The 17610-nt window shown below is 41.5% G+C and overlaps 1 protein-coding gene across 1 annotated transcript in view; it reads left to right on the top strand.

The window, feature by feature from the left end:
* The window catches only part of LOC104628269 (F-box/WD repeat-containing protein 8-like), a 34543-nt gene that overhangs the window by 7110 nt on the left and 9823 nt on the right, over positions 1 to 17610 (top strand). Inside the window, 3 exon segments of the mRNA XM_010296796.1 lie at positions 1 to 66; positions 628 to 716; positions 15120 to 15277. The exon segment at positions 1 to 66 is cut by the window's left edge and continues 15 nt beyond it. Coding sequence (XP_010295098.1) covers positions 1 to 66; positions 628 to 716; positions 15120 to 15277 — 313 coding nt within the window.

Below are 17610 nucleotides of genomic sequence, written 5' to 3'. Positions count from 1 at the left end.
TCCTGCTGGAAGCTTGCCCTCAAGAACTGCCGTGCCAGAGAGCGCACTTTGAAAACCAACTGGAAGGTAAAAGGGAATTTCTTTAATGGGATCCAGATGCTGTAGAAAAATGGGAACCTGGTTCAAGCAAGTGGTAGTGAAAAGTTGGTCTTTTGTATTGCAACTTCTTTTTGCCAGTTAAAAGGGGAAAGCTGCTGAAGGATTTATGAGACTTTACCCAAGCTGTAATACCTTTTTTTTTTTTTCCCCAATGACTGATTACTTTTGGGAGTGAGTCTTTCTGTTTGCTATGCTACTCCATTGACTTTGGTGAGAGAGTGATGTTTATACTTCAACCATCCCTTGTTAATGAGAATCAGCCTTTAAGATGAAGGCTCCTTCCCCTGGTCATAGATTTCTCTACCTAAAGACTATGAGTGATAATGAACAGTGAGAGCTTCTTTCTCCTTCATTTCTGTCTGTAAAAATTCCAGAAAGCAAGCATAAAATAAATGTGTCTTCTCTCTCAGCTGCACTGCGACTTTGTCAGTAGCAATAGCAAAACTCGGAGTTTTCCACAAAGCAGAAAATTAATTTGGTCGATGAATCTACTGCAATCCCAACACCATGTCTTGTCTTTGTGTGCAGAACCGCATCGGTGCTGTGAGCCAGCTGCGATACGAGCTGGGAAATATTCTTTGTGATGTACATTCTTGCGATGGAGTTGTTATTGCTGGGTGAGTATGAGGTTATGTAATGCTCGCTTAATCTTCACTGTTTGAAGTCTCATGTACTGCTTTTTAACAAATTCAAAAGAAGCATCCATTTGAGGCAACAAGAATGAATTTTTCTGACTGCAGTTCCTTTGTGGGTGAGGTGGATTGTCCTTGAAGTCACTGATGATGATGGTTACCTACAAGTCATTTCAGCACTGCAAATTTTTGTTGTACTATTTAAAAAAACTCTCTTGCATGCATATAGTCCCTGTAGAGACCATAGTATTTTCTGATGAACTGTATCTGTTCTTTTGTTGTGGAAGCACCCAGAATGTATTAAATATTGTACACATGTACTGAAAAATACTCTTTTTCTTTATCTTCCATAAAAATTTCTTAATCACAAGAATATTTTGTGTGCTGTGGCATGATAACTTCAGGAGGACTGTTGCTTTTCTCCATTGTTATTTAAAAGAAAATCTGGGAGGGAGGGAAAACCCACCCAAGAAACAGAGAAGCTCAAACTTCTCTTTTCCTAATATAAAGCTTTGTCAGGACCTTGATTTAGTGTTAGCTATTCACTTGGTTTACACTCTTAAATACCTCCCAAACTCTTGCAAGAGGTTACCGTGGCTGTCTCAGTAGGTGTAAGGCTTCTTACATTCTGCTTGAATTTTACAGGTTCAGTAATTAGGAGCTCACCAGAAGTCACATGAATAAATACAAATTATATCATCCTGGGGGCAGTTGGAGGACGTTGTCCTTAACGTACCAGCGTTCCATATTTTATGGTAGCAATTCACGTTAATGGTATGCTTATGCATTGTGGGATTAGAGAAGGCTATTTATAAAAAATACTGTAAGATTCACTCATTGGTTATAAGGTGCCTTGAAATACATTGCACGTAGATAACTCCTATATACATTGAAATGCTTTTGAATGCTGTTGGACAACTGAAAGCAGAAATCTAAACCAGCAGTCAACAGGAGTGAAAGGGGAGTTTTAATCTTTGATGGGTTGGTTGGTTTTTTGTGTTTTTCCAGTAGATACTCTACTGCATCTACTTGTTTTACTTCTGCATTTGGAGAATTTTTTCTATTCTCTCTGCCATCCTATTCATTAACTATTGCTGCTTTTTCTCCGCTTCTCGTGCGGTGTTTTCGCTGCTGTAATTGGTTGCGTTACAGCAATGAAAATAGTTCCGCTGAAGAGCTATGTAGCCTATGACCTCTAGAGGGGCAGTGCCACACAGTGGTTAACCTAAACAGTGGCCATGGGGAGAGGCTTGAAGAATTTGTGTGGCTGGAGTACCGCAGACCATGCGTCAACTCATGCCTGATGTTGAGACTTCCTTGGGCCGCTGATAAGACACCGCAGCCCCCAGCCTGCTGTGGTCTGCAGCTGGGATCCAGCTCTGCGGATAGCAACCCGACTTCTTTTGTGCCCTTCAGCTTGGGCAGTGTGTTTCCTGGCCTTGGTTAGGGATCTACACTACTGTATCTGTTCCACTGTATCTAATGAAACCTCCTGTACTTTTTTGGGAGCCACAAACCCCAGTTGTCTCCACGCTGCTGCCAAAACTTCTAGCTCTTCTTTTTCTTCATTGTCTCCATTGTGTTTAAGTCCAAACATGCAGTATATAGAAGGTAGGCAGGATAAATTTAATTTCTAAAGAACTAATGAACAAAGGAGATTAATCCCGTATATCAAACTCGAATAGCCCACACTTTAGCCTGATGTATTACAGAAGTTGGGTTTACACAGCTTCACACTGTCTTACCATATCGGTTCCTCAGCTTGTGCAGTGTCTCTTGATTCTTTTGGTGAGTTTGCCTCAACTGGCATGGTGAAGAGAGGTGGTGCTTTTAAAGAATGTAGGTTTTGTAAGTGTTCAAGAAACGTGTGGATGTGGCGCTTCAGGACATGGTTTAGGGGACATGGTGGCGCTGGATTAATGGTTGGACTTGATGATCTTGAAGGTCCTTTCCAACCTAGTGTTTCTGTGATTTCTGTGATTCCATAAAGTTCATGATAATAGGTGAGCAGGTAAGAGACCACTGAGGGAAAAGCTGCACATGCATATCCGTTAGGAAAAGTGATGTTATGGGTTTCACTCATACTACTTTTCAGTAATTTCCCTTCTCTGAGAAAACAAGTTTTATTAATGAAGTATCTTTTTATAAGCTGTGAGCATATATTTGATAAAACAACCAGACTTTACCTGGTTAGTAAATGAAATGTTTAGAATATTAGAACACAAAACGTTACTTCCTTTGCTGTTTACTACTTGCCATTCACTCTGCTTTGGTAGCTTGAGATCTCTGAAAGTATCTCTTAAATTGCTGTAAGCAGAAAACTGGTCTGAGAATCTTGCCCAAAAGATGAATTTGTTGTTCTGCCAGCAATGCTCAAAGTCTGTGAGACAGTAGCACACTGTCACACCCCACCTAATAGTATCTCAGGGTTTGTCGTGGTAAATACCAAACAAGACAGACTTAAAGTTATAACTGAAACTTCCAAGGACATTAGCAGATTGTGCAGGGAAAGACTTTGTTCATTATGTGCATTTGATAAGTATTTAGGATAGGTAGATTGAGAAGTTTGTTGGGATTTTGTTTTGGTTTTGTTTTTTAAATCCAAACATAACCCTCCCCTTTCTTTCCCAGCTTATAGTATTGTACTTAATGGCATTGTGCTTTCAAATTTGCCATAAAAGTGTAATGAATCTGGTGATCAATAGCTAGCTGTTGCATTCTTTCAGTACTGAAGAAGTAATTTAATAGCTGAGGTTAACAGAAGTCAATTTTCTTCTCAGTATAAATATCAATTATCTGTTACATTTAATGATTATATCTCCAGTTTCGCAAACACTTACGTGCTTAGCTTTACATGTGATTAATCACAGATTACAGTGATACTTGCCATGTACATAAAGCTAAACAGACATGTGACTATGCAAGAGAAGTTGGTGATGATCTTAAAGCTAACCCCCAGGCATTTCCTGGGGTTTTCTGAGCAGTGGCTTGTGGCATCATTTGCCTTCCTTTCTTCTATAGTCAGGTTGCTGCACTGGAGAAAAATAGGGCCACTCAGTTTTTAGCAGGTTTTTGCTGTCTGACTTTGGGGAGCAGCTGCAACGCTCTGGCTCGGCTCGGTCAGGCCAGCCAGGCGTTACACACTGTCTTTATAGCTGGAAACCGTGGCAGTGTATAGCAGCTGCTCCCTGTTTCGGGAGGTTCAACTCAGGATCTTGGGAGATCAGAGAATGGTTATAAAAATTTAACAAAGGGGTGGGGAGAGAGGTTCTCCAGCAGAAATGCTCGGGTGGTTGTGTATTTGGGGTCTTGGAGCAAGTCTGGGAAAAATCTGATTTGATTTGAACTTGTGCTATGATAGACCTGAACTAGCATGCTTCATTATAATGCTTCGAACTCTGCTGGAGAGTGGAATAATTTTTATTTTAGCTGTAGAGCATTTTTTTTTTTAAATCTTTCTGAAAAGGAATTTGTACAGGTTATAGGCAGTGACTTGAAACAGCAGCTACAAGTATAATACATAGAGGCATAGTTTGCCTGAACTGGTTCAGGAGCAGATCTCTGTTGACTTTGTGTAAGGAAGCAAAGATAAACTATACAGGGTGAGCTCTCCCTTAGAGAAGTGTACCTATTTCATGCACTCTCCTCTGTTTTCCCCATGCTGCTGCCAAAGCTCAAGCCAGAAGATGGCAGAATATCAAGGATTGATTAAGTGCAACCTGAGCTGCGCGTTGAAGGTGGCTGCTAGCGGCTCCTCTTTCTCAGAGCGCCTTGCATTTACTGGCTGACATCAGATAATTCAATCTGGCCTGCATGCAGAGCATCTTGTGTTTATCATTAAATTTTCATCCCGGCGGTTACGATGCTTGTTTTCTGGGTCAGACCTTGAATCCCTTTTCATTTGAGACAGTGGTGTTTGTGGTTACCTCACTCCCAATCAATGCTGTATTTGCCAGCCTTTCTACAGTTACATGTCTCGAAGGATCTTCTTTAAAGGGATGTTTTCCTCCCCCCTCTCCATATTCAATTCAAATGTAGTTTCTTCTTTAAGTCAGAGTTTACTTGAAGCAATTATGTCTGCCCGCTTGGCTTTTATAAATTAATACTGATGATTAGGTTCACTGTATCTAATACTGTCATATGTTTGGTTTCAGTACAGAATGTCTGGATTTCTTCACCTTCTGTTAATAAAATCTTAAACCGATCTCTCTCTTTTTTCTTTTTTCCTTTTTTTTTTTCCTTTTTTTTTAAGCAAGCACATATTCAGACAGCAACATTGGTACTTTTTCTTTCTTGGCAGTGTTGACAGCCATGCAGATGAGCAGGTTAGGTCCTCCTAGAAATACCAATCTCTGAGCATGCTTCCGGTCCTTGTTTGAGTTGTGTTGTCGTTACACAGCGGATCCTGTGGTGTAACGTGTCCGTAACGTGTTGTGAGACTGTTGCTGTCTAACTGGCTCCATGTGAAATACTTACCGTGTGGATGTCCTTGAAACTGTGTGGTAAACTTGCCTTGTGTCGGTGGTGATCATCTCACCTCACAACTCGCCCCGTAAAACCACACCGAGTCTGCTGTGAGTCAGGTGATGTTTTATGGTGCCTTGTGTTAACTTCTTTATGCTTGTGGAAAGGGCATCTGTGGCTTTCCTGCTGCTGTTCGTAGCTCTGAAAGCTTCCCAAATGAAGATGAACAGAAGAGATCTGGAGTCAGACCACCCTTCCAAAGGCTGAGAAATATAAAGGTATCTGATTCTTTTTCTTCAGCTTGCTTTGGCTGAGGGGGTGGTGGACGGTTAGTTAAGAGCTTGCATAAATGGAGATTTAAGGGCACGTCTCTGCTGTGCCACAGAGACCGGTCTAGCAGATGCTGCGAGGAGACCTACGCCCCTTACAGACTCGGCTGGGAATCAGCCCTTGGTTCTTCTCTTTACATTTTAACTTCAGGGGTTTCCTCCTTCCCCCAGTAAGTACTGTCGTCTTTCATAGAGATTTTATTTCTTGAGTTAGGGCTAGTGAGATTCATCTGCTCTGAGTGCCTCAATAAATCTGCAGATTAACACTTCCTCCCCTTTCAGGGTGGAGCACACCTGGCACAGATGGTATTTCTCCAAGTGATGCTTGACACAGGCAATGAGAAGCAAAAGAAGAACTTTCTAAATACCCTGTGTGGTTAGGGGAATCATCTGTTTTGGAGGTAGTGATACGTTTTTGTTCTCTCATACTGAGAAACTAAATGCACTGAAATAATTTTCATACAGTTGTCTCCATTCTGAATCTCCATTCTTATGGGATTTACAGTTTAAACACTGCAGCACTTGCGAACAATTTGGGCCTTTCAGTTTAAGTTGTTATGAGCAACATACGGATATAAAAGTAGCTGCTACTATGTGGTAGATTTCTTTGTTCTCTAAGATCACCTTCCACGCTGCTTTCCTCTTGCTCAAAGGTGACCTGCAAATGACTTTTTAAAAAAATGGGCTTTCCACTCTTTTTAGCTTCATAATGATGTGTGAAACTAGCCCGAAAGGCTTCAAAACACTTTTCTGCACTTTTTAAAACTTCATGTCAACTCTCATCTAATTTGTTTTTTTTGCTATAGGGCTTGTGGGCTATTCTCAAGGTATTTATTATTAGCTCTTGCATCTTAATTCACTGTGCAGACCTGAGGAAACCAAAATATTAATTAGTAATGAAAATGAATAAAAGTTAACAAGCTGAAGTCTTAAACAGCCTGAATAAACCCCTGCCTTATTTAATTGCTTAAATTTCACTTGTATAATGGCAGAACTTTGATAGGTTTCTCCTTCCCCTCCCAGTGACAGAGCCTGGATGTAAAGCAAAGCAGTAAGGCAGAAGGTAAAAATACATGCCTTTTTCCTTCAACCTTCCCCACACCCATTGTGTTCTCTTCACTCATTCTCGTCGTTGTTAAGAAGTAGTAAGTGTCAGTCTTCCTTTTTTTCAAGTGAGTCACCTTTAGGAGGGTTGAAAACAGGCTGACATCATGAGTTCAGAGGGGTTGGATGACAAACTACAGGAGTTAGGTAAGGTTGTGTTAAGTGACAAACACCTTGGCTTCTCTGTCATCTTCTGAAAAAGAGCCTTTCAGGTGAAACCAATAGTAGAAGCTTGATACTGACTCTTTGTGAAAGCTGCTTTTCCAGCCTGCCTGACCATGAAGCTACTGGTTTACGTATAGGTTTTGCTGGATGCAGAGGAACACCTTGCTGTAGGGAGATGCGCTGCGTGCCTGGAGACGCCCGGTATTCTGAAGTCACAGTAGTTACTTTTGAGCCTGTAAAGACCGTTTTGCTACCAAGGCCAGACAAACCCATCCTTCTTCTGGTAAACTTCTTGAACACTTCATTTTTGCTGTTTTCACAACCTACCAGCCTCTGGGCTGTTGCCATCAGTGCCTAGGGTTCAAGTGATACTTTTCCCCTCTGCTGTTTGCAGTGTGGTGCAGTTTGTGTTCCTTCCAACAGGTAAACATATCAATTTACATGATCTCCAAATTCTGTTTTCTTGCCTGTATCTGAAGCTGGAGCCATTGTTTCATTTGTTGCATTACATGTTTCTCCTTTGAAATAATAGGGCTGATGGACCAGATCCTGCCCAAATTGCATCATGTTTCCTCTTAAATTCTCTTGAAAAAGATTTTAGGTTTTTTTCTTCCTGCCTTGGCAGTACCCTTGGGCAGTACCCACAGTAATATGTTTCCTTGGCCAGAGCAGCTGCTTTAATTCATGGGCCTGGGCTGGTGCAAGCCACTGGAACCTTGATGTAAAAGATGGGAGATTCTTGCCTGTAAAAAAAGAAATTACTAGAGACAGTTTGGCTTTCTCTAACTTCTGCGTTTGTAAGTGTTCATTAAAATGTTTTGCCTACCATATAACCCTTTGGCTTGTTTCTGTTCCCTTGGTATGGCATTTGCATGCACTTAAAATTAATATGAAAGTGAGGCACACAGAAGTACTTAGGGTGGCGAAATGTTAATTTTGTTACGGATAACAATGATAAGCTGCAGAAGAACCACATGCTATCTCCAGCAGCTTAACCCACTTTCTAGAGCTACTATTTCCTAAATAAGACCTAAATAAGAGGATATAAGCTTTCTGCCGCTCAGTTTCTGTGAGTGTGGGCCACAGATGATGTGGGTTGATAAATTGGAAAGTCAAGTTCCCAGTGAAAGAGTTTAGGAACTGTTCATAGGGATGCTCAGAATGTGTTTCCTACATGTTAAGTCTTAAAATATTTCCAGATTGGTTTTGGTACAAGTTAGTCACTTTTTTCATAGCTGCTCTTATATAGCAAGCAACCCAAAATAATGCTGGGATGGAATCAGGGACATGACTTTTCTACTTCATGTTCTTCTATCAGTATTATGATTGTTTCAAATGTTGGGTTTGGTTTACTCCCATCTGTTTTTTTTTTTCTTGTATTTTATGGTGTAGCTTTCTACCACGCTATGTAATAGCACAAAATTTTCTCTGTTCCATTTGTATTTAATTTTTCTGTCATTGTGTTCTATTTATATTCTTTTCTGCCATACAAAGTAGTTCTCTTTACTCCATCCTTTGTACTCTTCAACTGCTACTAGACTGTTTTTCCCAAATCCTTTCCTTAAGGAATCCCTTAGCCAAGCTGCCTGCCGGTTAGATACGTAGCGGCAAAATCACTGTCTCTAAATAACTGTAAATAAGAACACAGGAAGGCTTGGGAACTTTTACCTCTTTCATCTAGCCTTCCTCTGTGCAGCATCTCACACTGTGGTAAGTATATCTAAGCAGTCCATTGTTATCCCTCACTTCAGAGAAGAGTTGGGGTCTTAACACTGAGTGTAAAAAAATTTAACAGAATCCATTTAATAACTTCAGTACTGTGTGTTGCGACTGAGGTATATTCCAACTTACAGTGGTTTTGATGAAGAGTTTTTTTGCAATTGAACATTATGAATTACCACTGTCTAACTTGAGCTTTATAGAGAAGATGAAGCTCTGGGAGCAATTTGAACCAACTTACAAAGGTGTTTGGACTTGGGTTTGCATGTTTAATTGGACCTTATTCTTAAACCTGCTGAGGGGGTCACTAACTAGATACCTTAATTAAGCACATGAAGGACTGGTTAGTTGCTTTTGCTGGAATAAGGATGAAAGGTCTGAGATGCTTGTTGCAGCACGGCAATACAAAATACTCATTATTTTACTTGCTTATCAACAGGCATCCATTTAAACAGAGCTATAGCTAGAGATTGTTACTTGAGCAAAATTCCTACTGACTTCAATAAATTGCATTGACATTGTAAGGACTTCATAATAAGATCTTTTGAGTATTAACAGATGGTCACTGACTGCCTGAAACAAAGTTGTTGGGGTCTTTTTGTTTTGTTGAGCACCGCAGGTATCTGGAAACTGAACAGACTTTGCCTTCTGGAAATCAAACCTGACTGTGAGACAAAGGTTTTTCGTTCTCCTTCCTTTTTATTTTCTCGCTACAAATTCTTTAGAGAAAATATGGAATATGTAAACTGATTTCTGAAGTGTCTTATCAAAAGTCTTTGGTGTTCAGACCAACTTAGGGTAGTAAGGCTTGCCCTGGAGTGGTGTGCTTGAGGCAGCCTACAAAACGGACTGCCACCAGCATCCTGTTTCAACAGAAACCCAGCGACAGTCTAGTTGACCGGCTTGTTTGAAGTGAAATTCTGCAGTGCCAGCAGTAAGCAAGCCATGAAGGAAAGCAGTTTGTCTTTGCTGTTGCCATGGACTGAATGAGTAGAGTCTCAACTGTTTTGAAAATGTTCCTGCTAACAGTTTTTCTTTTGTGTATTTGTCAGTTTATATATTAGTTGCAGTTGTACTTTGCACAAACACTAATTAGACAGCCATCAACACTCAGGGCCAAAGGCTTACTAACAATGCAACTGTGATAGCAGTGTCTTAATTGGTTGAGTATAATTGTCATTAGGCAACGATAAAGACATCTGGGGCTCTGGAGAGAGATCAGCCTCCCCCTTCTCCTTTTCCCCAAATTTGTTCTGGCTATTGCTATCCAACACAGTTGAGCTTTTTCAGATGAGAGTCTGTGTTTTGACCAGTTTCCTGATGTTTTTCTCCTTATGAAATCGTCTGCCTCTTCAGCACCACTTCATTAGAGCGGTGCCCAGCCTCCATCTCTGCTTCCTCCCACATGTGCTCTGCACTTCACCACCTGCTTCCCAGCCATCGTGGGACATCAGCAGCTTTTAACCCCTAGCTCCTTCTCCTTCAGTCTTCTGCTTTCACTCGAGAGAGGGCACGAGGAAATTGTTCATCTCATTCTGACATTACTGCCAATAAAAAGTAGTTGAAATGCTTTTGATTAGTGAGTAGGTATTTTTATTACAGTACTTTTTATAGTAGGAATTTTTATTATAGTATGTTTGTAGATGCCATATGAATTTAATTTTTTTCATTTTCTTTATACCATATGCATTGCCCCATTTCAGCAAGCTCTTCATGCATATCTGTAAAGCTTAAGCTGAATTTGCAGACTAATTTTTACAGATGTATACACGTCTGTCCAGAACTGCAGAACTGGCTCGTCAAAGGGAAGAAGTATAGTTAGAAAAATATGGTTCTTGTCTTTCTCCTGCTACTTTTTCATGTATATATACTGAGATGTTCAGCAGAACAAGAGCCCAGTGAAGTGTAAGTCCATCTAAGAAGCTGAGTGACTTGGGTGGAGAGTCTCTGTTGAACGCTAAGAGGAGGATGACAGTGTCTGGTGAGGGAAGTATGTGGACCCAGAGCCGAAAGCCAGGCACTGCATGGATGAAACACTTTGGAAGGCATCAGGGCAGAGAGTGTCTGGAGGGGGGAAACATGGGGTTGTAAGCAACAGTCTTTTTAAGTTATTGTTGCTCCCTATTGTACTCAGGAAAGCAAGACTCAAAAGCCTTTCTAAATGAAGTATATCGGGTATGGTCTCTAATGTGGTGGGTTTTTCTTTGTTTGAACTTGAGAACCCAGAATTTGTAGGTTTTGGGGTGGTGGTTTGTTGGGGGGGGGGATATGCAAGTGGCTTATATTTGATGTTGGAGTGTTTACCTGGCACTGCAATAATCATCTCAATACACCCGTCGGGGGGAAAAAAGCAGCAGCTGAATGCTGTTGGTATTATAGCAAATAAGATGTATTTGTTGTTATATTAAACAGCAAGGTTGGCTTTTTGGTTGGTTTGGGGTTTTTTTCCACTCCAGCAGAAAGCTATGTGGGCTTTTAGTAGTCACCTCAATAGAAGAATCAGTAAGTGAATGAGTTTGGAGGACTGTGTCTGTTCTGGGGCAGAAGACTTAAATCTTGGGTTCTTTCATTCAGGAGCTGGTAATCCAAACAAATTTTCATGGTGAAGTATAAAGGCTGTTGTGGTAGGAAGTGAATAGAAATACTGAAATTATCCAGAAATAGGTTCTGTACAGTGCAGCGTGTTCTTCCCTTCAGCCATCTATATTGATATGGCAGATTTGCCAATTATCTGCAATAAAGCAGCCTTTTTATTTTTTTTACAGCAAGGCAATGCTTTAATAGTTTAAAAGCCTTTTGTTGTGGTTACAAATTGAAAGTGTGTTGCTCTTTACAACAGCATTAAAAGCAGCGAGTTGAACCGTTAAATTTTTTAGTTCTGAATTGGCTTTGTCCGTGTTTGAAATTCTTCCAGTTGAGTTCTGGTACAGCCCCAGTGTATGCTGGAAATGGGCATGCGGTGGTGATGGCCAACGGAGGGTGTTGTCAGCTGAGGAGATGGTTTATATCTTCCATTTCCCCATGCTGGGTCCCTGCCCAAACCTGGACCTTCACTTATGTTTCCGGCACGGTCTCGTAACATCTCTCCAAATCCTTTAGGTTTGCCACGTGGGACTGAGATGCTGCGTGCTGCTCTGGGAAGGATGTGAGTGGTGTTGCTGAGCGAGAAATGGGGGTGGGAGGGATGGGGGCAAAGGTGCCTTCCTGCCCTATTCCCTTCCTCTTCCTGACGAACATGAAGCGCTTGTCCTATCTTGCAGTGCACTGGTGGGATTTCTGGACAGGCACGAATGAAGGTGGGTTTTGGTGGGTGCTCGCAGGGTTCCCCCAGCACGTACAGTGCTCTGTCTCATGGCAGAACGGGCACGAGCGCTATGGCCAGGATCCTCTTACGTATTGTTCTGACCCCCTAGAGCGTGCCCAGGGTACACGTAACAAGCTCTTGTGTTCAACACGTCCTTGCCAGGGGTGGGAGAGCAGCGCAGCTTCATGGTATAGACGTGAAAATTCTTCAGCGTGTACCTATCCATCACTGGAGAGGAAGGGGGTGAGGATGAGGAGGCTGCAGGGTGGTCTGAGGCAGAGTCTACCAAGCAGAGCCAGTTTCTGTGTTTAACAGGTCCCAGCACAAACACATGGGAATTTCAGTCAAATTTATTTCAAACTGGTAGTCAGAAACATTTGATGGTTCTGTTCCAGTTTGAGCTTAGCTGTAGAGGTGGTTCCGGTTCTTTTTCAAGAACAAAGAATGTCTGTCCTGGTTTTGGCTGGGATAGAGGTAATTTTCTTCCTAATAGCTGGTATAGTGCTGCATTTAGATTTAGTAGGAGAATAATGTTGATAACACACGGAGGTTTTAGTTGTTGCTAAGTAATTGCAGTGCTTATACTAAATCAAGGACTTTTCAGCTTCCCTCGCTCTGCCAGTGGGAAGGTGCACAAGGAGCTGGGAAGGGGCACAGCCAGGACAGCTGACCCAGGCTGGCCAAAAGGGATACTGCCTACCATATAGGTCGAGCCCAGTATATAAACTGGACTTGGCTGCAGGGCGGGAATCAATGCTTGGCTATCAATCACCAGGTGGTGAGCAGTTGTTGCATTGTGCATCGCTTGGGTTTTGTATATTATTATTATCATCATTATCATTATTATTTCCTCTTCCTTGACTGTCCTATTAAACGGTTGCTATCTCAACCCACAAGGTTTTTTCTGATTCTCTCCCCCATCCCACCTAAGCGAAGGGAGACGAGCGAGCGGCTGCGTGGTGCTTAGTTGCTGGCTGGGACTAAACCACAACAATGGCTGAAGTTAAATTTTGACGTGGTTGGATTCTGACCTAAAATGAAAGCACTTATTGTGGCACTGTGATGTTGGATCTCTAATTCCAAGACTGTGCTCCATGTTGTCTTTCATGGATGGTAGCATGTCTTGAGCCCTGGATGACTTGTGCTGCAGAAACGGTGCTCTCAGAATTAGCTAGCCTTGTGTCTCTTCTCTATTTCTGTCACTCTGTCTTCTTCGTCTATTACTCTTTCTTTTTACATTCCTAGACTGGACTATGTGAGAGCAAGTATGTGTATACAGGAGGAGGAGATGCTGTTCTTCCTCGCTTCTTTGGGGATGAAAATGAATATTCTCTCACATATTTCTGTCAATTCTACCAGTATTTGATGTCCCCCTTGAATCTCACTTTTCAGGGTCACATAACGACAGGAGAATTTTGGCTCCCCCCTCGAGAATAATCCATTACTCTTTGCAGTTAGGAGAGGTTTGAAAACAGGACACCAACCAACCCAGACAAAGGAAAACAAAAAGCAGCTCAAAATTAAAATGCTTCCAAAATGTTATGTGTGTCTTGTTGAACGGGACTGTAACAGATCCGTGCAATTACCTGTCCCATTGTGTTTTATCTCCAAATTTTAAAATGTATCTGAAATGAGCATTCCTCAGTTTTGTAAACTGAAGGTGTGTGTTGTGGACTAATCTGGACTGCTTGTTCAGTCCAACACGAAACATTTAGCTTTGCTTTGGGGAAGCTTCTTTCTTGATCTGTTCTTTTTAAATAATGCTGCTGTAAATTGGAAATGAAAGCAAGATTTATAGAGGGATTTGGGCCTCACTTGCAGAAGGGGGAAAAGGGATAAGTGCTGCCCCACCCTATTCTCTCATTTTTTTCTCTCTTGCCGTGTAAAGCGCTGAAGAGGAAGCCAGGTGACAAGGACGCAGTTCTCCTCTCTTCCCGATTCAGTGCAGAGAATTAATGTGCATCTCTTTCTGCTTGACAGATTTCATTGCCCCCTCGGGCACTTTAATTAGTTGTATAAAGTGGAGCATTTTCACTCAGAGATGTTGGAAGTAATCTGCTCCAGAGTACCTGTAGCCCAGTTGCATGGTACTCCCCAAAGACCTGGGTAGCCTGACTTGAAGTCCAACATCCTCTAGACTGTTATTAAGCACCTTCCTTCACCTCCTTTGTAAGTAACTATTTTCTTAGCTTCCTCATAAACATAGGACAGCCGGGTTTCTAACCAGTAGACCTTTGGGGCTTATCAGAATCATTCCTTTGAAATATTTTTCCCCCAAAAGTCAGGATATAACAACAAAGCTGACAGAGCAGGAAGCGTCCTCCATTTTCCGACAGAATCCAGGTCTTGGGTATGGCACAGAACGACATCTGAGACTGTTTGACAGTGTTAATTGTCACGGTTCTGTCAAAACTTACCTTAAGTAATTATTCCTGTTCCAAATGACTATTGAACTGTGTTCTTTAACCAGTCATTAAGGGAGCTTCTCCTCTCCTTTGCTTGCAGTGTTGGTTTTTTTCTTTAGTAGTATGTTGTGTGCCACGGCATAGACGGCGCAGAACAGTTTCTGTGTTGCTTGCTGTGTTACAGCCTTCGTTCATGTAGAAACGTTCAGTACTATCTGAGAAGTTTAGTTCTATTTTTTATTTTCTCATTGGCAAACTATGGTTTGATGTTAAACTATATTTTTTTCTGATATTTCAGTGAGAGCACCTTCTGCAAAGGCGGCAGCACTGTCTTAATTCTAAAGACAACACTTAAATGTATTAATAAATTAATTAGTCTTCAGAGATGTAGGCAAATCTGATCCATTGATGAGGCATTAAGTTTCCTTCTACAAAGAGCAGTAGGTTGGATGTGTGTGAGTGCTTGTACATATGTACATAAATACTCTATTAAACAGCTTTTCTTTGGCACAGCCACAATCACAAATTTTTAAAGACTGAAAGGAAACAGTTTGAAGTTTGCCATGATGTAATTTAGACTCATTTCCATGAGCCTGGCTCTCCTTGCATTCTATATGTACAGCTAGTATCGATAGTAGGTATCTGTGGTAGCTCGGTTGCGGTGTTCTTGTAGCTCCAGTTTACCTGCCTGTCTTGATAGACTTGATGCTACATTCAGTAAAGGGGAATAAAATGAGCAAAGTTGGTGGGCTTGTACACAGAGTGTGTAACAGGAGGAGAATCACTCTGGGAGCTTTAAACAGCATTGGGTTTTAAGACACTTCTTGTTTCTTCCTCCCTTCTCCTGCAGCTACCTCTTTTCAGATGTTTTGGGGTGAATAATAGCCTTTTTTTCTAGATACACATCAGGAGAAGTGAGGCTGTGGGACACTCGCACCTGGGACTACACAGCCCCCATCCTGGAACCAGCGCACGGTCCTGGTGATGCTGGACCTCAGCCACATGTCTCCTTTGTGAGGATAAACAGCTCTCTGGCTGTAGCAGCTTATGAGGACGGTAAGTAACCACAACTCTCCTCCCTATTTAAAAAAAAAAAAAAAAAGCTTTACAAAGATGAAGCAGCTGTGCTCAGCTTTTTGTGTGTCTATAATCCTGTGTATACACACACATGCACACACTTGCTTTTATGTGAGAAAGTTGGCCAATAACCCTAAATGCATTAGGAGGCATTGGAACATAGCACCCATTAAAACTGATGTTTAATTCCTACTGGAACTGCTACACAAAGCTTGAGTGCCAGGCTGTAGTCCAGCCAAACTATCTTAAGCAAATAACTTGTTTTGCTATAAAAATATTAAATATTCTTCCACCAGCCTTCTCCTCTGTCCAAAACTCCCTTGGGGTGCTGTGAGGCTTTATTATGGGAATAATGGTGAACTTGCATGTCTGATTAATCGGCGTCCTGTCTTGCTCTTGGCATAGTGTGTGGATGCACATTTTCTTAACTGAAGTATTGGTTTGCAATTGTGGGTTGTTATATACTTTGATACAGAGAAACAAAAACTGTGACCTAATATTTAATGAAACTGTAATAAAATTCTGGTCGTATGCATTGTTTTAAAAATACTTAGATGTTTTTATAATGGGCAACAAGGGCCAGAGACCGTACATCTACTGGACGTGGGAAGAGCAATTAAAAAAAGTCCGGTTTGGGCAGTGCTAGCCAATTGGGATCCCAGGCTGAGTTGTGCAGGCAGAACTCAACTCCTATCATCTTTCTTTAAAATGTATGATTTGACACTTAAAAACCTTTCCTTGGGTATGAATAAAGAGCATTTTTAAAGCTAAGGAGCTTTGTACACATAATATCTTTGATCCTGGCTTTTCTGCGTGCGAAAACAAAACCGAAGATGAGTAATCCAAACAAAATCTCTAATCCGTATATTTTATTTTGGAAGTAAATTAAATGTTTTATATGTGGGGGGAAAAAAACGTTTTAAGATAATCAACATCTTTAGCTGTTTTTCTAGAATGGATCATGCTAAAATGGTTTTCTGTGGCTAAAGATTATTGATAGGCAATGTTTTTGGACAACAGCAAGTCTGGTATTACAGAATAGTCATTATTTACTCGAGCCACAGGAAATTGTAACACAGTGATAGTTTTAAGTGTTGGCTCTCTGTCCAGTGTGCCAAACGATGACTAGCAGAGGGTCTTTTGTTTGTTTTTTCTAGTCTCCCTAACTGACTAATCTGATAATTTGTCTAGGGTTTTTTTTCTGTCATATTCCTTGTTGTCAGTCCTGTGTGTGCTGTGACTAAACTAGTTTACATAAAGCTCGGCATCTTTTATTCTTTTGGGTAGAAATTTTAATGGGCTCTGTGATATGGCAGTTTCTCTGATTTGAGAAGCCTGGTCAGAATAGATTAGTTTCTATGTGAATAGGGAATTATAAAGACTGATTTTTAGAAATGTTTACTAACTGGAATCTGAAAGCATATATTTACAGTTTGGTGGAGAGAATTATTTTAAACTTGGGGAGGGGGAGGACGACTTTGAAGATAATGTGTTTGATTGTTCTTTGTTGTACTTTTCCAGTTCCCTTTTCTCTTTGTTTGTAAGTTTGACTAACACAGAGAAACCATCTGCTAGTGTTGGAGGTGGTGCTGTCAGGCAAAGAGTCTAGACTTCTCTGTCGAATCCCTGGCTCGCAGACTCGTTCAGATAACATCAGTTTCTCCCAGTTCAACAGAGCTCACGCAGCGATGTCCTTGGCATCCGATCACAGGGAAGAGCTAACAGGCAAATTCTGCTCGCGCTGTGCCTGCCTTACAGCACTGTTTTGCTGGTTCGGTAGTAGCAAACGCTTCCCAAGGCGTACGAAATATAGCAAGGAAAAAGATTTGTCTTACTGGGATGCCTGCATCCAAAGTGAATTGTAACTCCGTGATGGCACTAAAGAAAAATTCCTCTGAGAAACAAGCTGCAAGGAGAGGTAAATGAGAGAAAAACGTGTGGGGAGAAAATGAAGTTCCCTCCGCCCATGCCAGTGCTCAGCGGGGCCACTGTGTGTACACCTGGGGCAACGGGACTTGGCAACTTGATCCACAGTTGTGATTTTTGAATTCCGACCCACTGGCCTCATATTTCTTCTGCCTTGTTTCCTATTGTCAGCACTGGCAGTCCTCCAGTTTGATTTTACCACTAATTGTGTTGCACGTTACCGAACTGAAATGAATCAAATCAAAATGCTTTTCCTGGAGCATTAGATAAAGCAGGCGAGGGTTCTGGGTAATGAGCAGATGCTGCTAATGCAGGGACAGCGGAGGCCTTGCCAGGACTCCATCTGCTCCATGCTTGCCTGACTTTGGCTTTGAGCCACAGCTTTT

Source organism: Phaethon lepturus, unplaced genomic scaffold (assembly GCF_000687285.1).
Source record: "Phaethon lepturus isolate BGI_N335 unplaced genomic scaffold, ASM68728v1 scaffold16701, whole genome shotgun sequence".
NCBI lineage: Eukaryota > Metazoa > Chordata > Aves > Phaethontiformes > Phaethontidae > Phaethon > Phaethon lepturus.
The sequence above is the reverse complement of the archived record's forward strand: the minus strand, read 5'-3'. Positions and strand labels throughout refer to the sequence as shown.